Source organism: Aulostomus chinensis, chromosome 7 (assembly GCF_037954235.1).
Source record: "Aulostomus chinensis isolate RoL2024-O1b breed Wild chromosome 7, RoL_Achi_v1.0, whole genome shotgun sequence".
NCBI lineage: Eukaryota > Metazoa > Chordata > Actinopteri > Syngnathiformes > Aulostomidae > Aulostomus > Aulostomus chinensis.
Window position 1 is genome coordinate 21,917,812 of NC_141326.1, and position 27,632 is coordinate 21,945,443.

The 27,632-nt window shown below is 42.2% G+C and overlaps 3 protein-coding genes across 4 annotated transcripts in view; 2 read left to right on the forward strand and 1 right to left on the reverse strand.

Moving 5' to 3' along the window:
• The window catches only part of LOC147259069 (potassium/sodium hyperpolarization-activated cyclic nucleotide-gated channel 3-like), a 22,980-nt gene extending 17,519 nt beyond the window's left edge, over positions 1 to 5,461 (forward strand). For both annotated transcript variants that reach the window (XM_086209275.1, XM_086209274.1), the window contains 2 exons: positions 638 to 802; positions 2,411 to 5,461. In XM_086209275.1, the coding sequence (XP_086065401.1) occupies positions 638 to 802; positions 2,411 to 3,963 (1,718 nt within the window). In that variant the 3' untranslated portion in view covers positions 3,964 to 5,461. The remainder of the gene's footprint in view (positions 1 to 637; positions 803 to 2,410) is intronic.
• Positions 5,462 to 6,083: 622 nt separating this feature from the next.
• On the reverse strand, positions 6,084 to 13,666 carry LOC147259070 (pyruvate kinase PKM-like). Its single transcript, XM_086207836.1, has 11 exons — positions 13,588 to 13,666; positions 12,114 to 12,271; positions 11,914 to 12,005; positions 10,496 to 10,627; positions 10,208 to 10,394; positions 9,845 to 10,115; positions 9,598 to 9,748; positions 9,352 to 9,504; positions 7,601 to 7,767; positions 6,867 to 7,048; positions 6,084 to 6,761 (listed from the first exon to the last, which is right to left on the reverse strand). Exons 2-11 carry the CDS (start codon positions 12,262 to 12,264, stop codon positions 6,655 to 6,657), a joined length of 1,593 nt encoding a protein of 530 aa, XP_086063962.1. The 5' UTR covers positions 12,265 to 12,271; positions 13,588 to 13,666; the 3' UTR covers positions 6,084 to 6,654.
• A 4,903-nt stretch (positions 13,667 to 18,569) lies between these two features.
• LOC147259071 (protein mono-ADP-ribosyltransferase PARP6-like) lies at positions 18,570 to 27,632 on the forward strand. Its single transcript, XM_086207837.1, has 23 exons — positions 18,570 to 18,675; positions 18,792 to 18,850; positions 19,106 to 19,180; positions 19,307 to 19,395; positions 19,483 to 19,543; positions 19,622 to 19,712; positions 19,789 to 19,855; positions 19,983 to 20,132; positions 20,224 to 20,365; positions 20,516 to 20,647; positions 24,756 to 24,851; positions 24,950 to 25,042; positions 25,111 to 25,236; positions 25,318 to 25,383; positions 25,477 to 25,544; positions 25,657 to 25,705; positions 25,843 to 25,955; positions 26,036 to 26,108; positions 26,259 to 26,328; positions 26,424 to 26,503; positions 26,601 to 26,664; positions 26,753 to 26,837; positions 27,459 to 27,632. The coding sequence occupies exons 2-23, from the start codon at positions 18,794 to 18,796 to the stop codon at positions 27,553 to 27,555; spliced, it is 1,944 nt and encodes a 647-aa protein (XP_086063963.1). The 5' UTR covers positions 18,570 to 18,675; positions 18,792 to 18,793; the 3' UTR covers positions 27,556 to 27,632.

Consider the following 27,632-nt stretch of genomic DNA (forward strand, 5'->3'; position numbering starts at 1 on the left):
TTTCAGTCTGTACTTGTAGCAGAGAGAAATATACTTCGACCAAACAGGTAATCGAACTTAAAGCTTTTTCCATACTGGTAAAATGTAAGCAAAGAGATGCAGGATTAAAAAGAACACATGGCAAAGAAATTTGTCAGCAATCCCATGTTGCCATGTGATATAAATAGATTAAATCAATAAAGAGGGCAGAGAAGAGTGAGCGCGTGAGAGTGTGTGTTTGTGTCTATACCCTCAATATGTCTGTCCTGAAAAATATGTCTACTGTTTTTTTTGTGTGTGTGTTGTTTTTTTTTTAAATGGCGCATTATTTTATTTTTCTGAGCTGGCACGACAGATGAGGTCAGGACAGACAGTAAGCTGCAGAAATTGCATTAAGTGCTCCATCTGTGGCGTTCAGAGGCAACAGTCTTTTCATGTTTCATCATCTAACAGTAATAATACCTTTCTTTTTTTGCATTTCCTTTTATGAATGGACCAAAAAGAGTATAAAATTATGGGGAACATTATCGTATAACACTTTATATTAGCTACCGATATTTTGTAAGAACTGTAAATTAAACTCTGACCTGCACTCAGCAGGATGCCTTTCAAATTTGTCTTAACAGTAATGAAAGTTTTCCCTCTTCTGGCTCTGCAGAGATCTGCCTGCTGACCCGAGGCCGAAGGACGGCGAGCGTGCGGGCAGATAATTACTGCCGCCTCTACTCGCTGTCGGTGGACAACTTCAACGAGGTGCTGGAGGAGTATCCCATGATGAGGAGGGCCTTTGAGACCGTAGCTCTAGACCGCCTGGACCGCATCGGTGAGTCTTCTGCTGGCAAATAAAACCTGCCTATAGCAGTCGAATACATGTTTCACTGAATATAATTGTTAAACTAAAAGCCTTAATTGATATGAATACTTTATATATATATGTTTATATATATATATATATATATATATATAAATTATTGATATAAATATTTTGTAACAATTTGTTTTTTAGATGGGAGTAGTTTTTACTTTTTATTAGTTGTCTGCAGGTAATGATGCAATCCCTCCGCCATTTCGTTTATAGTAAACAGAAGCATTTCGGATATGAATTTTTTTTTCTTAATTCAAGTTTATTTTGTATAAATGGCACTGGATCAGCCAGCCGTTTCTTTGCATTTATAAAGAGAAATCAGTAATCAGTGTGGAGGAGTTCCATTACGGTTTTACCTCCTGCTCTTCAGGCCTCTGTAGGGTCACGCCTCACAGAACCATTGATCATCCATGTAAGCTGTGTGCAGATATGCTACTGGTCAGCAGCTTTAGAACAGCTCAGTTCTTTTCTTCCACTTTTAATCAGAATGGATGGTTGGATGAAATTGTTTGTCTTTTTTTTTTTTTTTGGTCCAGACAAGCCTGAGTCGAATTTTGCCAGGTTATCGATGTCTTTCTTGCTGTGTTTGACATGTAAAACCTGCAGCTCTTGCATCAGGATTTTGTTCTCGTGAGCCGCCTGTCACTGGTCTCGTGATGCCGTGGCTCTGCTAGAACTACCGATACGGTTCCCTCTAGATTCAAATAGTCTTTTAAGGGAAGAAGAACCTGTCCTCACTGATATTTTACATCTTGTTTTTTTGCAAACTCTATAAAGGAAAGACTGACTCTTGCTATGGAATCTATCTGCCCGTTTACTTAGATTTTTCTGGGCACATTTACACAGAAAAGGATTTCCTGCATTGAAATATTGACCAAGGGCAAGCATGGCTCAGAGGCTCAGCGGTACCATCTAGCAACTGAAGGGTCGGGGTTCGATCCTCACCTCCCCTGGTGACCATGTTAAAGTATCCTTGAGCAAGATACTGAGCCCCTAATTGCTCCTGATGGCCCTGTGATGGACTGGTGACCCGTCCAGGGTGAACCCCGCCTCTCACCCAATGTCAGCTGGGATAAGCTCCATCCCCCCCGTGACCTTTAACGGATAAGCGGTACAGAAAATGGATGGAGGAATGGAAATATTGACCAAATAATCAAAACATGTAGTAACAGACAGTAAACAGTCCATGTGGAAAGCAAAAGACATGGAACGCATTGGGAGAAATGCAAACTTACAGTGATATCATTTTGTTTTTTTCACGTTACGTTACTTGTGAAATAATCCATTTTTGCATTTTAAATTAGTAATGGAACTGTAAACAATACATTTTTAAACAGAAGAAAAAGCCTTAGCTGGTTGAAGTTCTTGACCGGACTTTATCTGCTTCAATTTCAATAAAAACTGGAGATGTTTGGGCCGTTCTAAAATGTTTGAAGTTCGCAGGGTAATTGTGTTGCTATCATATGCTGATGAACTGCTGATGACTTGTCCTTTTCATATGTAGCATCAAAAATTAAAACAAGATTAAGCTGAAAATCTTTTTTTTTTTCTTCTTTTTTGTTTTAGGGAAAAAGAACTCTGTTCTTCAGCATAAAGTCCAGCACCATCAAAGTTCTGGTACATTAAACCTCCAGGAGAGTGAGATCATCCAAAGAATCGTGCAGCATGACCGTGACATGGCGCAGTGCACGCAGCTGATCCAAACCAGCACTGTACAGAGCTTAATCCCTCCCCCTGCTCCCCCATCACCCACCCCAGTCATCTGGGCCCCGCTGGTTCAGGCTCCCCTCCAGGCTGCCGCTGCCACCACCCCGCTGGCACTGGCCTTGGCCCACCACTCCCAACTACCTCCTATCCTTTTTCATCATCCTCTGGTACCAGGCTCCAGCTCCCTGAAAGACCCGCTCGGGTACCCAAAAAGAGTCCATATTGGACCACACACATCCAGTTCTTGTGGTTCAGGGCCAAGTTCTCCTGTTAGTCCCTCTAAATTCCGTACCGGGTTTGAGACTCCCACTCTGGCCTCGATCAGGCCGCAACATCTATCCACTGGGCTCCTGTCGCCCGCACTGACAACCCAGCCCATCTTCACCAGCGGCCTGCAGCCCCTGGCCCCCCTGCCTCAGCCAGCGCACCACCCTCCCCCCCATCCTCCCCATTCTGGCATGGCATCAGTCTTCCCCATCAGCCAGACCACCGTCTCCTACACACGTGCCGCTCAGCTCCACTCCCAGCCCTTCCACGGTGCTATGACCACCCCACCCCATCCTATAGGTTTACTCCAGCAGGGGGTGACAGGGAGGCTGACAGGGAGATTCCCAGCCCCCTCCTCCTCCACAATAAGTCCTCTGATCTGCAGCTCTGTCAGCCCCATCCTAAGCCAGCTGCAGCAGACCTCTCATGCCATCACGCAGCAGATGGGCTCTGGTCATGACAGCGCAGGCCGGATATCCAGCAGCCTGAACCTCCCACATTTCCCCTTCATCACCAGCTCCCACTCCTCCAGTGGATTTATCCAGCCAGTGTCTGCTGGAGGTGGTACAGGGGCAGCAGCTTCCCTAGCGCAGCACAGCCTGGCGGGCCTCCATTCTGTCTTCCTGCCCCAGGTTCTTCCTGAGCACTCAGCCCTGGCCTCCCTGGCTCAGTACGGCTCTCCTGAGGCTTCACCCTGCTACACACCTCCGGTCCACAGTCCCACCAAACAGAGCCCTGGTAGGGGGAGGACAGTTTACCACAGTGAGCCCCCCAGCACTATTGGCTCTCACAGCCCCATAACCCCTCAGACCTCATGTCCTGCCAGGGTGACCTGTTCCCTCAAAGAGAGCTCAGAGTTGCCGGTGGAGCTGTTTACCCAGGAAATTAAGACAATCTCAGGCTCTCATAGTTCTGGGCACCAGGAAAGATCTTTGGCCATGTGTGGGTCCTCAGAGGCCGTTGCGGGGGCGTCGCATCTCTTCTCCTCCCCCATGAATGTTGGTAAACCCTACAGTCCGATCCCGGGTCATGCCACTCCTATCAGCTGGACACATTCAGGAGCTGCACCCTCTCCCCAAGCTAGATCCCCTGCTAAGGTTTTAGCGACAGAGCACAAACAATCCAAACTTCCCTCCAATTTGTGAGGTTCAGACACACCCTCCTCTACTGCCTGAACAGAACTGACATAATCTCTTCCTCTCTGGCTTCGTCCATTTTACGATAGGAGGGTGTGTTCTTCTAATCAGATTGGAGATCAGTGGTTTCATTTTTAATCAGAGTGTATGGATTACAAATAATAATGGACAATTATGGATATTTTTTTCTACAGGATATAGCTTCTTTGAATATAGTTATAAAATCTAAAAACCTCTTGATGGAATATATAGCACCTCATGAAAATATTAATTGTTATATGTATTATAACCACACTGTGTGATTTGTTAAGTATTTGTTTTACCTTAATGTCCAGGCAATTTTGTGTAACCTTTTAGCTTCATTAATTAAGTTTGTCAAGTTATGATTGAAACCAAAAATGACTGCCCTTTTTTGAAATCCTTTCCCCACGACTGCGTTGTGCGAATGCGAGGAGAGACAGTGCACTTCGCTCGTTTCAGAGATCTTCAGCTAACGTTCGGGTTTGATGGCAGCATGTCTTCCAAGGTGGTGTTTCAGCAGCAATATTGCACACCCAAACGGGGCACACCAATCAGATATTTAAAAAAAAAAAAAAAAAACTGAAGCAATGAATGTAATGTTTGTTTGCCTGAGTGGAATTCATTTACAGTGTGTTGAAAATGGTGTTGTTTTTCTTTTTTCTGTAAGTGACTGAGAAAAGGGAGCTTTTTCAGTTCGTCAGGATAACAAATGCTCTGGCAAGTGGCAAGCTGCAAAACTGATGCCAACTCATGTCAGTCTGTGAAGAACTTGTGTACAGATCAAACACCTGAGCCAAGGTTTGTGTGCCATTAGCATTAGTATGCAACAACAAAGTTTTATTTTTATTTTTATTGGTATACAAAGGTACTATGAACTCGAGGGACATTCTGTTTCTTGTCAAAAGCAAAGGAATAATCATCCTGAAACCAGCGATGCACTAAGATTGATGTGAATGTTTCTTGCACCAATCAAAGGGCTAAAAGCAATTACTTGGACACATGGTGAACAAGAAACCCTGATGGGTCACATTGCTGCATATTTACCTCTTTCATGCTTCAATCAATAAGCCGTGTATCACTGACTGCTCAGTTTTTTAGAAATCCTTTTACTTGTTATGAAGTTCACGTGTTAAGAGACTGTGAGCGGGTCATCAGAGGATCCTCTCCAGTGGGTTCCTTAACCCGAGGCGGAGGTTTACTGTGACGGAGAGATTCTACTGGACACTTCCGCCAGGCTCCATCAATCCCTCATTACTATTCTCCAACCGCGCACCAGCACACCACCTGCCAGAGGCGTCAGCTCGGATCGAGGGTACTATGAGTGCATTCAACTTGAAGGTGTGTGTTTGTGTAGGAGAAAGAGATGTTAGTCATTAATCTATTTATAGTTATTTTTCATTTTGCTGCCTTTTAACCTCCAAATCAGAGGATTCCATCATCTATGTATGTTAGGTATATTTTATTTTAGCTATTGAATTCAATGCAATAAAATAACACGATCGATGATGCTTGTTGTAGCTGGTTTTTATTCTTCAGTGCAGATGGAGAGTCTGAAAGCGCCGCTGAAGTTCAAGGGTTTCGGCTGGATTCTGAACTGAGAGCTGCACGGTGTGGTTTGGTATCAATATTCAAATTAGCCAGGACTTATCTGTGATTTGTATTGGAGTCGACATTACAAAGAAAACTATCCACCGTATTCATGGAGCGATCACTCCTTGATTGCTGAGTATATAAATATTATATTCAGCATTGAGGAAAAGTTTGGTTTAAGAAAAAAATGTTTTTCCAAGAGACCAGACCGCCAGGTCCTCTTTACTCCTGCCAGCACAGTCTGGCTAGTCCTGATGTTCTACCAGGGTCTTGTGCAAAAGTGCTGGAATTAAATATAATACATGTTCTATAACAGGATAATTTTGATTTGTTTGAAAATTAATGCAACAAGGCCATTTCAGTGACATGTTCACTGATGGAATTTATGTTTAGAAATATATTTTTATCATATTTATTGATATCTGATGAAGAGGTTTTACTTGTACTTCTGTGTGTTTTTTTTGTTTCTACTACTTCAGGCAGTGCTAAATGTATCCCTCTTGTTGCGTAATCCACTGTGAGCATGCAGCAGTAACACTGAACATATCTTGAATATTGGCAAGGACATGCAGTATGAAAACTCGTCACACTTTATTCTTGCAGTGATTACAAGGGGAGGAGAAACAGTTGATCCAAAAGTTGCTTTTAATGGATCACTCACATCAGATCACTTCATGATGACAATTTGAACCAACGATCAGTTCTTCATGGAAAAACAATTACAGTACACACCTACACTTGTTCATCCTGATACACAAACATTAAAAAGATCATAAAATAAGGACATGCAGATGTGTACTACTAAGTTGAAGGTGCATGAAGAGAAATGCTGATCTCCACTTTGCTCTCTGTGAAAACCAAGTCAGGCAAAAACGACAGCAGAGTTTCTAGAGTTTTCAGTCTTTTCAGGTGACAGGATCATGGAGTTGAACTGTCAGTGAACAAAACCATTAAAAGTCTTTTGGATGAGTGGCTTGGTTTAGACTTTCTACTGGTAATGAAAACCAACAGAAAAGGAAAGTTCAACACTTGGGAGAGGCAGGTTACAGGAGAGGGGGAGGGGAGTGGCTGCTAATGTCCTGATGGAGTTCAAGGCACCAGCACAACTCTCATGGTGTTGGTATAACCAGAGCCTGGGCGCCAGCCGGTCACCACAATGGCCACATCACCAGACTTGAAGAACTTTTTGTGTTTGCCTACAGATGGAGAACAAACAAAGGAGTTAAGCAACCTTTCTCTCTGGCCTATCTCTGAGACGCGTAAAATTCTAGAAATCCTCTCAACAAAATACAAACACTCACCAACTTCCAGGGCAAAGTTCACCCGCAGGTCAACGTCCTCAGCCCAGACATCATTGGCAGGCTTGTTGTAGAACACGGGGTAGATACCACGGTACAGGTGAGCCTGGCGGGCGGTCTGGCCACTGCGAGTGACAGCGATGATGGGAGCACGGGGCCTGTACCTTGACAGCATGTGAGCAGACCTGCAGGTAACAGGCACAAATGATGAGGAAGCCTTTAAGAACATTTCCAACAATAATGAAAATGAAACCGATGAAGAGTTTATTCACAAAATGGGTAAAATCTATTGTTGAAATGGACTCCCTGCTGCCTCTGGAAACATGTTGAGATGGTGAATCAAAACAAATAATGAGCTTGGGGGGTCCTGGAGTGTGCATGACAACTAGTGACACGTGAGTAATCATGTGATCCATTATTAACGCTAATGTAATTATGCCATTACTATGAAATCTACAGCTGGCAGCATAACATGCTGTTAGGATGGACTCTTACATGGAGAGAGGTTTGACCAGGGAGTTAAAATTAACTCATAAAATGTCAGGGTTCACATCTCAAAAGGTCAGAAGTGGAACACATAATGTGACACAGTGAAAGTTGGCACACTTCAGATGAGCCAAGGGCCTGTGCCAGGAAGGGAGTGGAGGCAGACGGATACAGAGAGATTAAAGAGTGCCAGCCTCTTCTCTGGCAGCACATTAGAAACCTTTACAGAGGTGCATGTCTTCACTTCTCACCTGCCGGTCTTTGTGAGCACAATAATAGCGTTGGCGCAGCACTTGAAGGAAGCCTCGACGGCACCAATAGCGACAGACTCTGTGGGGTCACGGGTCAGGTGAGAGGTGCGGCGCAGCTCCTCAAACATCTGCCTGTGGAACATGGCTGCCTCGGCTTCACGGGCAACCTGGAAAAACAACAAGGAGGTGACACTGTGGCATTTGTGTCTGGCTGCACTCACTCACACACACACACACACACACACACACACATCACATTTAACAGCAGGAGTTAGTTTGTATTTTAAGGACAAGACAGAGGACAGTTAAGAGTGCGGAGGTCTTCATACCTGTAAGCACACCGAGACATCAAGCTAAAGAACAGCGGTGGCCATGATATCCAGGGTTGCTGTGCACTGCAGATCCTCAAACACATGCTAACTGAGCAATATGATCACACAGATAAAACACAATGCAAAAAACAGGAGCAGATATTTGGTGGCAAACAGACAGAAGGAGATGTTGGTGCATCAGAAAGCAAGTTAGATATCTAACAAGCTGTTAGTAAAACCCATGCTGAGCCAACCACAAAGGCAGCATATCTGTGTTTCCAGACATCCTGTGCTCCCCAGTTCACTAATCTGTTGACTCCTATTAACAGTAATGTGGTGTCCGAATAAACAAAGAAAACCAATTGGTTTAATTTAATTTCAAAGGCTGCTACATTTGTGGAAATCAAAGAAGATTAAAAAGAAAATTGATGGTTCTTGGGATAAAATGTTACTCCACTGAACATGTTATAAGCCAGAGAGACCAAATTTATCGCCTTAGAGCACACATGCAGAGCTGGGGAACAAAGAAATGACATGTGACACTATTTTTGTATTTCTAATATATTATCTTGCGAATTCTAAGCACAACACTATGACTTCTCACACAGTTCACAAAGATCTTCAAATGGGCTGGCGAGAATTCATAACCTTCACAATCACTGAAATCAGGATGCCCAAGCATAGAGCTACTCAGGTGATGATGACAATTTGACATATTTGAACCCATTACAAAGAACAGACTGAAAAGTGAAAAGTCTAAATGGAAAGTTCTTTTGGATATTTCAGAGTCAAGAAATAGTATCATGAGGTCACCACACAATCTGTGACAAAGAAAGCCAATTTCCGACTTCGTACTTTTTCATAACAAGGTAGTAGAGTTTGCTACAGCACATGAATTCATCACCTGCCACAACTAGTTTTAAAGGCCATCCTCCCCAGACCCAGGCAAGATGAGATAGATACCCTTCTCTCTCTGCTGTGCCTGCAGCACAGACCAGCTGACTACTGGTTAGCTTAGTGCACTGAATGTGAGGGAAGTGTAGCATACCTCCATAAAAACTCATCAGATAGATAAGGTTCAGGCTCTTGGTTTGTCCAAGAAGTAATGTTCCTCATCTGAGATGGGAAAAAGTGTGTTTGACAACTTTTGAGTGAGGTATGCTAACTCTTCCCATCCACTAACATTCATTGCACTAAGCTAAGCAGGTTTCTGTGGGTCTAAGCGCAGAGGAGAGGGAAATCTATCTTTGTGTCTAGCTCTGGGGAGGATGGCGACCAAGCATATTTCCCAAAATATTGGTGCGATGCTTGCCATGATAATGCAGGGTTGCTGGTATGGACATGAGAAAGCTGCTACTGCTTGTGAGTGTAGTAAACTGACTAAAACACTATTGTATCCACATGTACGAAAAACATGCTGTAAGTCCAGAGGGATCTTACCATGTGCTGTGTGCGCACTGCCTCCAGGGGGTAGTCTCCTTTGGCTGTCTCACCACTCAGCATGATGCAGTCATTGCCATCCAGCACAGCGTTGGCAACGTCACTGGCCTCAGCACGAGTAGGACGAGGTTTCTTTGTCATGCTTTCCAGCATCTGATTGGGGGGGGGGGGACATACTAGATTATTTCATGGCATCCAACACATTTTTTTATTTAAAAAGTCCCAAAAACTGGTTGTCCCACACACCTGTGTGGCGCAGATGATGGGCTTGCCCATCCTGTTGCACTTGCCAGTCATCATCTTCTGGGCGATGAAGACCTTCTCTGTTGGGATTTCAATACCCAGATCTCCACGTGCAACCATGATGCCATCGCTAGCCTCCAGGATCTCATCAAATCTAGTAGACATAAAAAAAAAATTAAAAATCAAATGATCAATGACCAAAATATTTCAGATGTGTGCAAACTTCAGGGTTCTGTCATCATCCACTCACCTGCGCACACCCTCGTGGTTCTCAAGCTTGCTGATGATCTTGACGTCCTTGCCCTTCTCACCCAGAACTTTCCTGACAGCTTGAACGTCAGCAGCCTTGCGGATGAAGGAGGCAAAGACCATGTCGATACCCTGCTCCACGCCAAACTGCAGGTCCTGGATGTCCTTCTCAGACACAGCTGGCAGGTCAACAGCAGCTCCAGGCAGGTTGACGCCCTTCTTGCTGCCGAGCATACCGCCATTCTCAATTTCACACATCAGGTAGTCGTGACCTTCAGGCGCACAGAATGAAAAGATACTTGATTTCTAACATTGTGAAACATGGAAGTGACATTTTCAAACAGGTTATGATTGGCTTGCTCACCAACATCCTTAACCTTGAGGGAAATCAGACCATCGTCAACATAGATGTGGCTTCCTGACTGGACAACCTTGGTGATGTTCTTGTAGTCAAGCCACAGAACCTTCTCATCACATTTCTCCTTGTACTGGTCGTCAAGTGTGAGTTTGATGGTGTCACCCTTCCTAAGCTCAACCTCAGCAGTGCCGCTCTAAGTGGGAGACCAGGAGTGTGTTCATTTCAAACCAGTGTTTGTTCAGAAATCTGTTATCAAAAATGGCCTCATTGTGATGTAATACAGCAAGAACTCACGCCCTTGATAAGTCCGGTCCTGATTTCTGGTCCCTTGGTGTCCAGAGCAATGGCAATTGGTCTGTACTCATGTGACCCAGCTCCAAAGCTCTCAGCTGCCTCACGGACATTCTTGATGGTCTCAGCATGGTACTGTGTGATGATGCGGAAAAAAGTTTCACATCTTAAGCTTCAGTATACACACACATATATACTGTGTATATATATATTATATATATATATATACAAACACTAACACTGACACCATTATAGCATGGATTTTTTTAAGTTAAATGAAAGATTTCAGACAACAGGTGGATAAATGTAGTAATGGAGAGACGGAGCTCTTATCCATAACTACCGGTACATGTAAATCCTGACTACCAACTGCAATGTATTTTTAGCACATGGCAATTTTCAATTTCTTTAAATAGCTGCTTAGGGTAAAGAAAATAGAGGAATGATTGACACGTTTAACCAAAATCAGCATAATGTGATATATGTGCACAACTGTTGCGCTGCCTTGATTTAAACTCTACAGTTAAGTGGATATTAAAAGCAGGTCACATCAAACAGTCCCAGGAACACATTAAAAGTCAAATGGGACTACTGTCTTTCATAGTGAACTGCTCTTTCATACTGTTGCTAGGAAGCCGACTCTTGGAGAAGACCTATTAATAGCTGTCCTGAGGAGTGACACACCAACAACATAGAGGTCAAATTTATTTTTCTATTCCCATAACATCATATCTTCCCTTTCCTATGATTTTATAGGGATAAAATATCATATTGGCCTTGCTGAAATGTAGACAATCTAAATTAAGTCAGCTAAACTATCGCATCACTTTACATTCAAATCAAAAGCCACTCTTAAGAGTTCAGTGACATCGAGATAGCGACCCAAATATCAACTATGGGTGTGCATACTGCAGAGGAAGATTCATTTGCAGGCGCATCCACTCAGGTGACAGTGAAAAAGGTAAAGAGGCATGACTTTTAAAGGTGAGGGGTCAGCGGTATAAAGCTGGCCAACATGTTAGTCATCATGCAGTTGACTGAGGCTACACTGAGGAGGCGAGTGTAAGCTCATGGATCACATTACAGCCACAGACAGTTACCAGGGCACATGAGTAAGGTCACATTCAACTGCTGCAGCTGTAAAGAGTCAATCCACATGGAATCAGAAACTGCTGCTCTACGTCTCCGCCTGACACTCTTTAACAGCACGAGCCACTGGCCAGTAACTGGTGCCGTTATTATTTACAGCCTCTTTCCGTAAATCCAAGAGATTACTCGATGACTTGGTTATCTCAATAACTGCTCATCCAATCAACGTCAAATTTGGCATTTGGTGGTGCCTTGAAGAAGTGCAGTGATGAAGTGTGGTGTCAACGGGGGGGGGGGGGGGGTGTCTGAGTGTTTGATGGTCAAATAATCACCTCGTGAGTTCCATGAGAGAAATTCATTCTTGCAATGTTCATCCCAGCCCTGATCATCTCCTTGGCCATAGCCACAGATCGGGAGGCAGGTCCTGAATCGAGACAGGTCCATTTAAGAAGAGATATTGGGATAAAATTTCAAAGGTCAGATGGATCAAAACTATCAATGTAAATCAATAGGCTTTGGGGATGAGTCTAACCGATCGTGCAGATGATGCCAGTGTTGCGAGACACAGCCGGCTCGGAGTCAATGTCCAGCAGGCACATGTGCTCAATGAAGGTATCCGCCATGGCAGCATGCAGCTGCTGGCTGTGGATGAGAGAAGAGCCCATATCCTTTGACTTCTGCATGACTGATCTGTGTTTGCAGGGAAAGAGAGACAGAGAGAAAGTGATTGATTAGTCCCGGTAAACACTGACATTCGTTGTAGAATAAAGTTTTTATGTTCACAAGAGCCAGGTGAGTTCCAGATATTGGAGCCACATAAAAGCAACAATTTGACACTCATATTCAAAGAGCATAGTAAGTAAATCATGAACCAGATACATAAAATAATCTCAGTGAAAAAGTGCACCTTCATGATAAGGTGTGACCTTTCCCTGGACTAATATATAGTCTTTGACAGCTGAGTAGCTTTGCAAGCTGACTGAACAGCCTGTGCAAAAAGCAACAACAGCAGTATGATCCTGCCTGACTGCACTCTCCCACATTCCAACCGGCCGCTGAAGAAGACGAGCTGGTCCCTTTTGACTAAATCTAACAGTGATTCACACACACGCGCGCGCGCGCACGCACGCACGCACACACACACACACACACACACACACACACTCACTCTCAAGAAATAACTCCAACATTCAAGAGGAAAGCTGAAAACCATTTTTCGGACAAAGCTGGTTGAGAACACGTTAAATAAAAAAGAGAAAAAAAGTTGTAGAGTTCAGTTCACACTTCACTACTGAGGTGGTTTGTAAGATGCATGACAAAGGTTTGTTGTGAGTCAGTGCATGGAAACATGAATACATTCCTGTCCCCTGTATTACCCTAAAATAACCAGCTGAGTGTATTTATAGACTGAACCATCATAAAAAAAAAGAAAGCATATGGGGGGTGGGGGTGGTGGGGATTGGAGCCCCACAATTAAATTACATGGTGCAGTTAAAGTACTTTAATATATCGATCTATAAATGTTATTTGAAATATATTAATATAAGTCATGGAAAAGTCAAAGCCACCTCAGATATAGTGTTTAAGCACTGCAGTCTGCATTACTTCAGTGGGATTAATGCAAACTCCTCAAACAAATCTGTACATGAGAGCGTAGCATTAACCGTCACTCATCTCAAGAAGGACAAATCAACAGGCACTGGTAGATAAAGTAATAAATACATCAGAGTGAAGAAGCTTTCTACACAGTGCTTCAGTCCCCACATGATGCACAGGTAATGCTGGTATTGCACATATAAGTGGCCCAATCGACACCATATTGATGCGTGATAATAGAAACTGACACAATTGTAAAAATAAAAATGATAATATAGGATACGGATAATCATATTTTTTGGATGAATAGGAATAGTTTGATCAATGAGTGAATAGTTTATTTTTAAATATGAAAGGAAGAAGAAGTTCATTAGAACTGGTACAAAAATCCGGCACACAATTGAACTCACCTCCTGGATGAACTTTGCAGGGACCTAAGCGCCTCCAAACTTGCTGCAGCGCCGGTTTTTATCCTCCTGTTCGACCGGAACTATTTCCCCCTGTGAACGGCACCCGGCGACAGAGAATATAGTGCGCAGTGTTTCTTAATGGCCACCATTACAATAGCATGGTAAACGTGGTAAATAAATTCTTACATAGGTAATTTATTCTTTGGATGGATGCAAAAAAATTTTAAGATGAAAAGATGGACGTTATGGTGAAAAGCAAGGGAGGGTGCAGCGCAAGAGCAGGCGTTGTTCTCCTGGTCAGCCTGAGATCCTTCCGCCACAAGGTCTTGCACATGAGCCTATACTGTAGGTCATGATTTGGATGTGACACTTGAAATCCCGAGCAGTGTCCGTTAGACGCTGACTGGTTTATACCTGATGTTATCCAAAACAAACAACAGAATGAAAATAGATAAGTGAGATAAAAACAAATCTTCCATCAAAAACAACATTTCTGTGACTTTTATGTAACAACCTCTGACACTCATCTCCAGACTTTAGTCACCTCATGCTTTTCGTTTCATCCCTTGTAGACAAATTCACATTCTCAGTATCACCAGAATTATACACAAAATAGTTGATAAATATACAAATATCCATTTATCTTCTATAATGTATATTATCAACAGCATCGTGCGATAACTAATGACAAAGTTATACCCATATTAGTCTAGGTGCACACCTGGTCACATGACATGTTATAGTTATGTTCTATTGTTATTTTATGTAGTGGTTTGATCATTCACAAATGTTCCCAACAGGTTTTTAAATATTTTGCCTCAAATTGTAATATCTAGAATGTCATTTGTGCACTTTAAATTTGCATACAGTATTGCCTATTACAGTATTAGTACTGTATGTACTGTACTGTGTTCGTTGGCTTGTATGTGTGTGCGCATGTGTGTGTGTGTGTGTCTCTCTCTCTCTCTTTCTCTCTCTCTTTCTTGCTCTCTCTCTCTCTTGCTCGCTCTCTGCAACAGCTCTCTCTTGTGGGCGAACAAGTGTCATGTGTCAAGTGTCAAGAGCCCCTTTACAGGATGTCTGTTCAGTGAGATGGAACCATGATGGACACTTGATGTAGTATATTTGTAGCACAATTACTGATACCCTCTCCTCCCTTATAAGCTGTATATTATTATCCTTTTAGAGAGTCACAGGGTGCTGGGGTCCTGGACAGATTTCCAGCCAATCACAGGGCTGACATACCCAGATTTGTAACTCATTTTCTTACCTTGCATGTTGTTTGTTAATGTGAGGGAAACAACAGACATCTAAACAAAGACACTTGAAACCTCCTCCATTTGATGATGTCACAGCATCTGGAGCAACTTGCAGTTGTTTGACTTCATAGGGGCTCTTAAGCTGGGGGTCCTGGTGGCCCACTGTGTCTCACTTTAATTGGAATGTAATCCATCCATCCATCCATGGTCTACCTCTTATCCTGTTAAGGGTCACGGGGGGGCTGGAGTCCATCCCAGCAGCTCTCAAGCACGAGGCAGGGTTCACCCTGGACAGGTCACCAGTCCATCGCAGAGCCAACACATAGAGACAGACAACCATTCACTCTCACAGTCACACCTACGGTCAATTTTGAGTATCAATCAGCCTCGTCCCCTCTTGATGTCTTTGGACTGTGGGAGGAAGCTGGAGTACCAGAGAGAACCCACACAGGAACAGGGAGAACATGGAGACTCCACACAGAAAGATCCCGTGCTGGAGCCAGGACTGGAACCCAGAACCTTCTTGCTGTGAGGGAACAGTGCTGACCACTGCACCATGGTGCCGCCTTTAGAATGTAATCAAAAATGAAAAAAAATTGAAGATATAAATCAGGGCCAACAGTTTGTAAGCAAGTTCAAATTTGTACAAAAAAGTTAATAGTTTCATTGGTAAAGTTTGCAACAAAATAAACATGATTATAAAGTAAAGAGTAACTCATCAGAAGACATTTATCCTATAATTATCAGGTATTTGAGTTTTTCTTGCTTTGACTTTGCTTTCTTCAAAGTAACCTCCTCTGGCTTTCAGAACAGCATGGCATATACGAACCATTCGTTCCACAAGTTTTTGAAGGTGTGTGCCAGGAATTTCACTCCAAGCTTGCACAACAAGAGACTGCTGATTTGTGGGATGCACTTTTCCGACTGATCGATCCAATTCATCCCACACAAACTCAATTGGAGAGAAGTCTGGAGACTGAGGAGGCCAAACCATCTTTTGAAGAACGCCTCCCTCTTCTTTTTTTGTTTAGGTAACCCTGGCAGAGCTTGGCAGAATGCTTAGCATCGTTATCCTGCTGCAAAAAAAAACTTTTGGCCCACAAGTCTTGGTCCAGATGGAACTGCGTGATGCTGGAGGATGGAGTGGTGCTGTTCCTTCTTCATGACACCCTTTATTTCAAAAAAATCTCCTACTCACCTGCAAAACATCTCCATACCACATCACTGCCACATTCCTGCTTTATTGTGGGTGTTACACATGCAGCTTTAAGATGTTCGTCTGTGGACGTAGACTCAGCTCAGCCTTAGCTTTCGCCGATCCAGAGAACTGTTTCCAGTCATCACAGGTCCAATTTTTGTGAGCTTTTGCCCACTCATATCTTTTTTCTTGTTCTATGGAAGAAGTAGTGTTTTTTTTGTTTTGTTTTTTGCAGATACACTACCCTTCAGACCAGCCTTTTTCAAACGTCTTTTTACAGTTGTCAGAGATGTGGGTTTTGACCTTGTCGTGTTGATTACCTCCCGTATTTGTGGTGCCGTTTTTCGCCGATCTCTTTTACTGATGACAATAATGTGTTTCTCCTCTGCTTTTGTAGTGACCCTCTTTCTTCCAGGCTTTTTTCTATCATCAGAACTTCCAGTTTCTTTTAGTCTCTTCAGAGTGTATTGAACTCCTTTGTTGAACACCATGAAGCGTTTTGCAATTTCTCTTTCAGTGTATCCCTCTGTCCTCAACGTACAAATCTGTGCTCTTGTTTCCTTACTCAGTTGCTTCTTTCTTGCCATGTCTGTGCTAGTTTGTCAGTTGAATGCAGTTAAGATTTATTGGGATTTTTGTATGCAGACTCTCAAAAGTCCAAGAGTTAAAGTATATAATGTAAATTGTGATTTTTTTTAAACTTTTGCACTGAAGTTGTGACTTTTGCAGATTTTTCTCAACCCTAAAACTAAGCCCATCTTTTCTTCTGTTGGTATTTATTCAGGAATATTCTGCTAACATCAACATACACCTAAGGTAAATTGAGGGAAATGGTGCATATAGATAGATAGATGGATAAACTTTATAGTCCGTTCCAAATAGAAAAACAGATGATCATACTGATCATGCAGTAAATATATCCCAAAATACATATAACTCATTCACTTTTGTGGTGGATGATTCCAGGCCATGGAGAAGATAGGTAAGAATCTTCAGCTGCATTAGTCATCGGCTGAATCTTCATTAACACATGTTTTAGCAGCAACTATTCCAATTTAATCGTAGCATCCCCTCACTAGTTTTCAACATATTCAGTCCCCCTCATTCTGTATTCATCAAGCCAGGCTTCAGTTGACTATAAGTCCGAGCATTTTACTCTTATCATTGTCCAAAAAATTAATAGAATTAGTGTCATTTGAAAAATTAAAATTGAAAATGTAATCAGGATGAGCTTTAATGAGTCTCCTCAAGTTTTTGGGCAAAAGCCAACCTAAAATGCAAATTAGCTTAAGTCAAACTTTAATCCCAATTAAGTTGGTTAAATATGAAAAAATGATGGTCAAATAACATTTTTTTCATCTCTGTTATTTGTATATGGGCCTGAAGGGGCAGTATTGTAGAGTAAACATACATACGTACATCCATTTTCTACTACTTATCCTGTTAAGGGTCACGGGGGGCTTGAGTCTATCCTAGCAGCCTTCAACTGTCACCCTGGACAGGTCGCCAGTCCATCACAGGGCCAACACATAGAGACAGACAACCATTCGCACTCACAGTCACACCTACGGTCAATTTAGAGTATCAATTAACTTCGTCCCCTCTTGATGTCTTTGGACTGTGGGGGGAAGCTGGAGTACCAGAGAGAACCCACACAGGAACAGGGAGAACATGGAGACTCCACACAAAAAGATCGCATGCGCGAGCCGGGGCTCGAACCCGGAATCTTCTTGCCATGTGGTGACAGTGCTGACCACTGCACCACACAGTGGCGACCTGTAGAGTAAACAACGAAACCAAATCCAACCAGTTCCATGCAACCACCATGACCTTTGCGAAGCACATCATGTTCTCCTGACAATGTCTTGATCCACCCAACATGCTTGCATTATAGGGCTCTTATAGAGACTTGAAAACTATAAATTAATAAATACCTATGCACTCTCTATAAATAAACAGGGCACATATACCGAACACCCACTCATGTTTAAGTGGATTACCTTGAGAAAAGCACTTGTTGAGAGAAGCCTTGAACATATGTAGGGAGACCTAGAAGTGTCTAATCTGACCAGACTGTGGAGCAGCAGGTGACCGCTAACAGGGATCACTAACGATTAAGGTCAGACTGCTGCAGCAGACAGACAGACAGCAAGACCAATAAATACCAAATATCAACATCCTTCAAACCTGCCTCCAGGGATCCCCGTTCGGCTCACAGTGCTTAAATGGACTGGCGTCTTTTTGTTGTGCAGAGGATCCTGTGATACATAAAATATTCATTTAACTTCTCTTTTTAGTGTCTAAATATAGTGTATAAAAATAGAAGGACTGAAAAAAATGCCCCACAAATAGGATAAAGATATGATAAATACTTAAAAGTTGTGGTGCACAGGAGGAGCAGGTCACATCCTCAGCCTCCAGCCTGTCTGGAGCAGGTTCAGCTGATCACTATTGGTAGCCAATCACGTGACCTGAGAGTCCAAGACTGAACATGTGGACTTCCTGCTGTTCAGCACTAGAGGATGAGAGGACAGTCGAGTAGCCAGCCAAGACATCACTCAGGAATTTGTTCTCTTCCTTGCAAATTTGCTGTTTTTCTATTTTGAGAGAAGAATGTGGAAGGAAGCAAAGGTAAGTGCTTATTCCTCATCCAGTCTTCTCCTCACAGATGTTATGCTGAAGAGAAAAAAAATAACAATTGCCAAGACAGCTAAGCTAATCAAGTCACACACATGTTCTTTTATCAGCCATGTTGGAGCGAACAGACTGTTCATTGATGCCGAAGAAGTGCTTCCTTGACCACATGGTGAGCTGATGAGCACCAGTTGCTGCTTTTATTTTCTCATGTTATGTATGACATCAGACACAGACTGATTTTGTTCCTATTGTGTACATTTTTAGAGCAGTGTAACGTAGATCAGACGCTGTAGATTAGGCCACTAAATGACCTACAAACGTTTAGATTAGTGCCTTCTCAGCTCTACCATCAGTGTACTTTGTTTGGGTTGACAGAAAGTATAAGAGGATCTTTTGACTGACAGCTTTTTCCATTAACAAGCAGGAGACAGAGCACCGGCCATGGACAGAGAGCCAAACTGTTGAGGACTCCGACACAGAGGAGGAATGTGGAATCAATGTAAACTTCACTTAAAATAACATTTCCTATGCTTTTGCATGTGAATGTTCAATTTTTTTACTTGAAAAGTGGAAGAAGTAGTTCTCGTCAAAGTGGCTGTTGGGCCATATTTTGTTGTCTCGGCAGGAGAACTATGACCTGAGCTGCCACCCCCAACTGGAGGCTGACATTGAGGCAGTCAGGACTCTGTATTCAGACTCTGCGGTCTCCATCAGGTGACTGGCTGAACATCTTAAATCATTAAAAAGGATCTCTGCTGCTTCTCCGCACGGTTAATGTTTTCCTTCATCTGCTTCTACCAGGGAATATGGATCCATAGATGACCTGGATGTTGATTTAAACCTTAATGCCAACTTTTTGGATGTAAGTCTAATCATAAATAACTTATATTTACTGCCATTGCTTCTGTTGCACATGTTGCTGCTGTGTTGATGCCTGCAGGAGGAAGTGGCTAAAGCCTGGGGGATTAATTTGTCAGAGCCAATTATTATTCGTCTGCACCTTTCTTGGTCTCAGTACCTTGATGGACCTGGTGAGTTCAGAAACACTGCTGCAGTTCACACTGCAATTAATTTGACATCTGATATTTTTGACGTGTCTCATCACAGCTCCATCAGTAGAAGTCTTTCAGCCATCCAATCCAGATCATTTCAGCCTTGGAAAACAACTGCAGAGGTTTTTTTCTTTGCATTTTTCTTAACAATTCTAAACGAGGACGCCTACCTCAAAACCTTCTTTCTACATTTATTTCCTTCTATAAAATATTCATAGAACATCTAACCCTGAGACTTGTGTTCCTCAGTGTTCTCACAGCCTTCATATCTCGGGAGTGGAAACACCTGACTGCTGAGAACATAGTAGTTCGACAGAAGATAAGACACAGCTGGTTCAAGCCTGGTGGAACCATCAAGAAGTTTCATGCAAGGCTGAGCATTTGGCTCCCACTTTCAAAGTACGTGACAGCATGTACAGATTCAGTTTACTGCTGACTGAAGTTGTCCTCGGGTATCTGATCACTTCTACTCATAACTCACTGTGAACAGACCCAATGAGCTCCGGGAGCCTCGCGTGAGGGGAAAAATCATTCTGCCTGCCATGAATCTGAACCATTTCACCAATCATACAACTTCCTTTAATGTCAAGAATCCTGCAGGAGAGCTTTTCACCTACACACCCAATGGAAAGGTGAGGCGTAGCTCAATTAAAGATGCATTTTGAGATAGTTTTCTGTGAGGTCTGCTGAAATGTTTTATGGCTAGTTCCTGGTTAATATTTTAACCATTACCTCTTAATTTCAAGAATTTAATAACCGCGTTTGTGTTTCTTCCTCCTCAGAGGGTGTTGGTGTCAGCGGTTAAGTCTTCTGCACAGCTTAGCACCAAACAGCTGATAGAGTTGCTTTTCTTCTCCCAGTCCATCAGGCACTGTAAGACCACCCCACCCCTTCAGCGAGGCTTCCTGGTACAGGTAAAGCCCAGTTACAACTACACAGCACACCTCTGCCAAAGCATATGTAGGCCATGGTTAGGTGCTGATTCCAAAATCTAATAGATTGTTCCTCAACGTGAGTTCTAATCCATCCACAACTGCCGGTAGCCAGATACACAAATCAATGCCGATGATCACATTTTCTCCTTGGCAACAGCAATCAGATAGGCCACCTGAACCTCTGCAAAAGGCCATTGACCTGGCAGCCATTTCACCTTGTCATCCCTTCACCCATGCACCACCCACTTTACATTTCATGAAAATTGAGTGGTGCATGGGTAGTCTAAGCAAAATCCTACAGCCAGTTTGCGAACTTAAAGAGAACTGAAGACCAATGTCACAAAATGCTGCTTTTAAATGCAGGACAATTCCACAGAAAATACGTGAAATGACCTCAACCTCTTAAAGTCACATGACAATAAAATGATACCAATGGAATATGATCCTTTGTCATGATGGAAATGCAAATTCCCTGGTTAAACATTATGTGATGGGTGGTGTTGTTAAAACCTAACACAGGTCCAACACTGTGTTCAGCCCAATCCACAAAATTTCCAAACCAAGTGTGTCTCCAAACACAGCCGGTCCTTAAATGTATAGACACATTATTTCCAACAATCCAAGAAGCTGTAGTCCGTGAAAAAATATAACATATTATTTTCCTCCCATCATTTAACGCCACCTGTGGTGTTCTGTTGTTGGATCAGGGATGTGTCCACCACATCTATGCCTGATAGGCTGCCCTAAACTTCTCTAAGTTGCTATGCATGTGTACACTTAGAGAAGTTATAACAAGCGTTACTGCGCTTATATGAAATCCTCCTGAAGGACTGTGAACCAAATGTAACCCCAGAAGTTACAGGAACAGCAGGGTACACATGAAGTTAAGTATGTAGCTATATGTAGTATCATTCTACATATAACTTCTTAAGTCATCATGAATCTAAATCATTTAGCGAGATGTGAGCTAGATGTTATAGCATGGCACATCTATGAATAGCATATATATTTAAGGTAAAAACTAAGAGGCAGTTGCTATTCTCCCACCAACAGCCAGATCAATACAGGTAATCAAGAGAGCAGGTTTGGGAAGGTTTTTTTTTTTTTTCTTTTCTTTTTAGTAAAAGAGGCAACCTAATTCAAACTGTGGCAGTTACCATGGTGACTGACTCGGAACATAATCTGCACACTTGCAAGTTTCACTCAAAGTTTTTCTGTCTCCCCTCCCTTTCACAGAGCCAGACGTGCTGTTACGTCCCATCATTCTGTCCATATAAGGTCGTATCCAAGTGCATTACTTTCACATACAAGATCCTGATTGGATATTAGTTTGCGACTCAAGAGCCACCTAAAGTTAACACTTAATCACACATCAGTTTTTTTTTTTTGGAATATTTATGACCTCACATTGAAACATGATACATCACTGAGTCACTCACTGCTCAGAATAAAATTTCTGCATGTCCTTATTCCTTACAACACTGATACTGTGACAGTTGCTGGGTTAGAACGGTTCCATTAAAATCTGTGTTGCACAAAATGTGTCATCCCAGTTTCAAAGTAAAAAAATTGGCATGAAGCTTCAGACTCCAGCATCGAGTACTGAGATGTCATGATGTGATTTGTTGCGCTGATAATTAATTGTGATATTATTATTCCTGAGTGAGCAGGATTGTGTTGCAGTTTTCATTGTCAGTTGCTCACCATTTTTATCGTTCTCCATCAAGTTAAAAACATTGTGCACTAGCTTGCATTCACAGTTTCTAATCCATGACAGAGTAATTATAATTTCAAACCACTTTTTTTCAGCTGAAAAATCATAGGGTGCCTCAGGATGCCTTTGTGTTGGCCATCTGAGAAATTAGCATCACTATGAGTTCTCCAACAGGATTTTTCCATTGGTTCTTGGATCATTGCAAAAACAAACAAAAAACAAAACACAACAACAACAAAATGCAAAATGATCCTCCCAAATGAACCCCACATTTGCCACATTTTTGATGTGTAAATGCAACATTAGCTAACTTTATGCTCTGAACAAGTTACACTGCAGACACTCCTGCAGCACCACAAGTAGGTGAAGGTTTGTGCTTCCTTTGGTTTTGGCATGATGACGATTATTGCCCATTACAACTTGTGTCATCTCACTGAGTCACTTTAATATTCACTTCTTTTTTTTGAAAGAAACATAAAAGCAAATTAACCACAGACCTTTTTTCAGGCGTTTAATTGAAAACCTAGATGAGGGAGATGTGGGAAATATTCTCAGTGCTAAGCTAGGACTCATTCCTGTGCCTTCTAATTGTGTAAACCTGGCTTGTGCAACTTAATTTTCCTATTGGCTGATCTAGTGGCAGGTGAAGTAATGAACTGACATTTATCTCCCACAGTGACCCCCTTCCCTCCCCTCCTTTTAACCATACTCCCACCGGCTGCACATGGTGACACACCCTCTCATTGGCTCTGCAGTGAGCAGCTGCTTCTGTAATTAGAGGTGAACACTCATCATTCACATGTTCAGAGTAACAGAAAAGTGATGTATTGCTCAGTAAGTGGGGACACCTCTTTCATGGAGCTGGAGCTTGAACTGACATGTTAGCTTCATAGGATTATGGAGGGGAAAAGCCCTCCACTGCAAGAGGGTCACAGTACATTTGTCCTTGCTGGATCATGTCACTGAACTCCTCACATGTCATTGAGCCCCTCTCATGTACACACACCCCTCTCTCCAGCACATACTGTACACCACTAACATAGGCAGAACAGGTTCTAAAATACATGCTGAAAAAAATAGGCCATTAAGTAGCACTGTTTAATCCCATAAGCCTTATACAGTATATGTATTCAGAGGCAATGTTGCAGGCAACAGCATCTAAGGGGTGAGCACAGCTAGCGGACACATGGAGATCACATACTTTGGCAAAGGCGTTACGACCTCTGCAGCTCTAGAATCATATTCAAAATGTATTTAATTTCATCATTTCATAATCAAAAACCATCAACAACTTTTTGAGTAATCCTGTTAACAGTGAGGGAGACAAGTGCAATACTTCCTTGGAAGCTATAATTAGTAGTAGTAGTCCAGAGCAAAAGCCCTGTTTAATAATTTTCAATATGGTATTATTGTAGTGTGTGTGTGTGTGTGTGTGTGTGTGTGAGTGTGTGTGTGTGTTTGTGTGTGTGTTTGTGTGTGTGTTTGTGTGTGTGCGCGCAGGCAATTTAAGTGTGTTTCAATTGGGACATTTTGTTCCCACACTTTCCCCAATGCAACCATCTTGTAAGCAGGGACTTATTGTAGCAGCTGAACTTTCATTAACGGACACATTGACACAGTGGCCCAAACTTCATCATTGGTAAACCAAAAAAGACCATTCAAATCTTTTAATATATTTAATATGTTTTTGTTTTTGTTTTTGTTTTTTAAATGTAAATCATTTTGAAGCACAGTCAGTCAGACATATCCCCAGAACCAGAAGAGACTTTGGTTGATAGAATGCTAATTATTTTTAGGCTAAAGATTGCAGCAGGACCAGTTGTTGAAGGGTGGAGGCACTTATCACCATTTGTTGTTGTCAGATTATGTTTGCCAGTTGTTGCTGTATGTGTTTTCTTCATCAGCTGCAAAGGATTTCAGGATTTGGCTGATGGTATAAAACACAAACAGTAACAAGCAAATCTAACCTGCACCTAAAAAAAAAACCTGTCAGATGGCAACAAGTGTCTGATAAAACAACATTGAGATAAATGACATTCTTGAATGTATATATTAATTAAAAAGATATGAATGAAAAATGATGGATGTGAAATTTTTTTATTTGAAATGTGATTTTTTTTCCTATGTAAACTTTTTTTTGTTTGTTTTTATTTGTATTAAGAATGGCTTGCATATGCTTTTGCAAATGAAGTCTTCAGATGTTTAGAAAAATAAATAGTGGAAAAATAAATCCATTCCAGTGAATCTTTGTTTCAAATGAATATCAAAATGGAACTAAATGGCCATCCTACACCTCTTGAATTTAACAAATGGCTAATTGGATCCTTACTTTTTGTTTCTAAATGGCTCATTTACTTTTCATTGTGAACAAAGGTCATGAGGTATGCTGAACAGAGAATCCCCTCACTGAATGAGTACTGTGTGGTCTGCGATGAGCGACATGTCTTTCAAAATGGCCCCATGCTAAAGGTAAAGTCCTTTAAACACATACGTTGCTGATTCAGTGGCTGATGAATGAAACACATTGACTGTTATTTCATGGTCTTATCTGTTTGATTGATTTCTAGCCAGCCGTTTGCTCCAGGGAACTCTGTGTCTTTTCCTTCTACACATTGGGGGTCATGTCAGGAGCCACGGAGGAAGTTGCTACGGGTGCAGAGGTCAGTAACGCACCCAGGATTTGTCTTCTTAGGTGTTGTAGCTGTACTCAGTCATTTCTTGTCAACAGGTGGTCGACCTGCTCGTGGCCATGTGCAGAGCTGCTCTTCAGTCATCACGCAAGAGCATCATATTTGAGCCGTACCCCTCTGTCGTTGATCCCTGCAATCCCAAAACCCTGGCCTTTAGCCCCAAGGTATCATCTGAGCGGAACTTTTCTATTGCTGGTAGTCCTGTTTATGGATTGTGAAGAAGTTGTATTGTTTTCCTGTGGCAGAAAAAGAGCTACGACAGGCTTGAAGAAGCGTTGGATGGTGTCTTGTTAATCAGGAGGATGGCACAGGTGACTGATCTTTCACTAACACATTTCGGCATGTGACTAACATGTCTGAGATCATACGATTAATGTCATTAATGTCTTCTGATTCATACCAAGGGTCCATATTGTGAAATAAAGAAACAGATGGACAAGATTGACCCTCTTGCTCACCCGCTGCTACAGTGGTGAGAGACAGAGACGTAGTCTTGATCACATGTATCATCTATTTTGTGCATCTGGTTTTATGGATAAACTAGAGTGCCTCTTAGACTTAAATACAGTTTTCTTGTACAACAGGATTTTATCAAGCAACAGATCACACATTGTCAAGCTTCCATTCAACAGGGTATGATAGAGCAGATTCTTACAAGTATAGTAGTAACCAGTTAGCAGGTAGTTAGCAGTAAAGGAGTCTCCAAATATTCTAACCAAATAGCTAATTAGATATCACTCCTTTATCTTTTCCTCCTTGCTGCACAAAAGCAACTGACGTTCATGCACACGCCTCACCAGTTCCTGCTGATCAGCAGCCCTCCATCCAAAGAGGCTCGTTTTCAAACTGCCAGGAAACTTTATGGCAGCACATTTGCTTTTCAGTGAGTAATTTAGATTGGTATAACTAAGATAGATTCCTCCATGTTACATACGCTCACGTGTGGATTCTCTTCCCTTTCAGCGGTTCGCACATTGAAAACTGGCATTCTATTCTAAGAAATGGGCTGGTCAGTGCCTCTTATACAAAGTTACAGGTAGAGTGCAAAACTGTTAAATTAATCTCGTATTACATAGGAGCCTCTAATGTCACAGGGGATATCTGATAGATATAAATGTACATTTAGACCAATTAAACCTGTTTGAAACAAACCTTGAGTCTTATGGCGTCTGTCCTTTTTTTAAAGCTTCACGGAGCTGCATATGGGAAAGGCATCTATTTAAGCCCCATCTCAAGTATATCATTTGGATATTCTGGTAAATTTCATACTACCATTCACATAAAACTGAACAGACAGCCTGTAGATTATCATTGCTTGATGTAATTCAAAAATGTCCTGCTTTTTGTCTAGAGATGGGTAAAGGACAGCACCAAATCCCCACCAGAGAGCAAATGACGAAGAAATTCAATCAAATAAACAGAATCCAACAAGTATATCTTCACAAAATGATTCACTGTTCCTATGATGCGGTCTGAAAAAGGACACTCTTTCCTGTACTCCATGTGTCACATTCTCTTCTTATCACAGGAACAGCCGGGGCAAACCAGGTTTCTACAAAGCAAAAACCTAAACTGCATTGCTCTCTGTGAGGGTAGGTATGAACGAAACAGTGTCAGGAAGTGATTGCGTTATTTTTGAAATGTTTTTGTTTTTAAAAATTGGTTTGTGTCCTCTCACAGTCATAACTTCAAAGGATCTACAAAAGCATGGCAACATTTGGGTGTGTCCAATACCGGATTATGTGTGCACACGGTTTCTCTTTGTGTGAGTACAACATGACCCAGAAAACCTTTCTGTCTGGACTTTATTACCTCCACCACGGAGGTCATGTTTTTGATCATATTTGTCTGTCAGAGCAGGATTACACAAAAACTACAAGGCTGGTGTTGGAGGGGTGAAGCGTGGGCCAGATTTAGAGAAGATTAGTCACTGCTACTACTGGGTAGCAACTGGGAATTACATGTTTGTTTGGATTTTTTTATGCTAATGTGTTGATGTACTCCAAGTGGGTTGAGCAGATCCATCCCATATTTGGTCCAAAATGCCTTAAGAAGTTGGTGATGGATGACTGTGAAGTAAGTTTTTCTTAAACTGTTGACCACGGCAAGTTTCTTAATGTGAAAATTTCACCAAAAACAATGTTGAAAATGTTTTGAGTTGACGTCACTGAGCGTTCTGGCCTGGATCATTACTGGACGTAGGAGGTGATATTTGCACCACAGTGCACTTAACCACTCACTGATGTGTGCAAGGATGCAAGTGGCCGCTCATGGCTACTTGCAGCTTTAATTAAAACCTGAGCCCAAAAGTGCCAGGGGCCCAGGATTTGCCTGTGAGTGCTCTCCTGTTCATTTATCAAAAATGTTCTACTTTTGTGTTTCTCAGGTATGAAAATGGTCAAGTGGGAGACGTTGATATCAACACCCAGGAAGCAAAGATCCATCGGGAGGTTTTAAATGCAATCGCTACAAAGCTGTGCTAAGAGAACATCCATCCATCCATTTTCTTCCGCTTGTTCCTATTAAGGGTCGCGGGGGGCTCGTCCTGCAGCCACCACTT

Coding starts and splice junctions, on each gene's coding strand:
- LOC147259070 (XM_086207836.1), bottom strand. CDS start 12,264: ATGCAGAAGTCAAAGGATATGGGCTCTTCTCTCATCCACAGCCAGCAG. Junction 10,628..11,913: donor TCTCTCATGGAACTCACGAG/GTGATTATTTGA, acceptor ATCATCACACAG/TACCATGCTGAGACCATCAA. Junction 6,762..6,866: donor GAACTTTGCCCTGGAAGTTG/GTGAGTGTTTGT, acceptor CTCCATCTGTAG/GCAAACACAAAAAGTTCTTC.
- LOC147259071 (XM_086207837.1), top strand. CDS start 18,794: ATGTTGGAGCGAACAGACTGTTCATTGATGCCGAAGAAGTGCTTCCTT. Junction 25,043..25,110: donor AAGTTGCTACGGGTGCAGAG/GTCAGTAACGCA, acceptor TCTTGTCAACAG/GTGGTCGACCTGCTCGTGGC. Junction 26,504..26,600: donor AAATAAACAGAATCCAACAA/GTATATCTTCAC, acceptor TTCTTATCACAG/GAACAGCCGGGGCAAACCAG.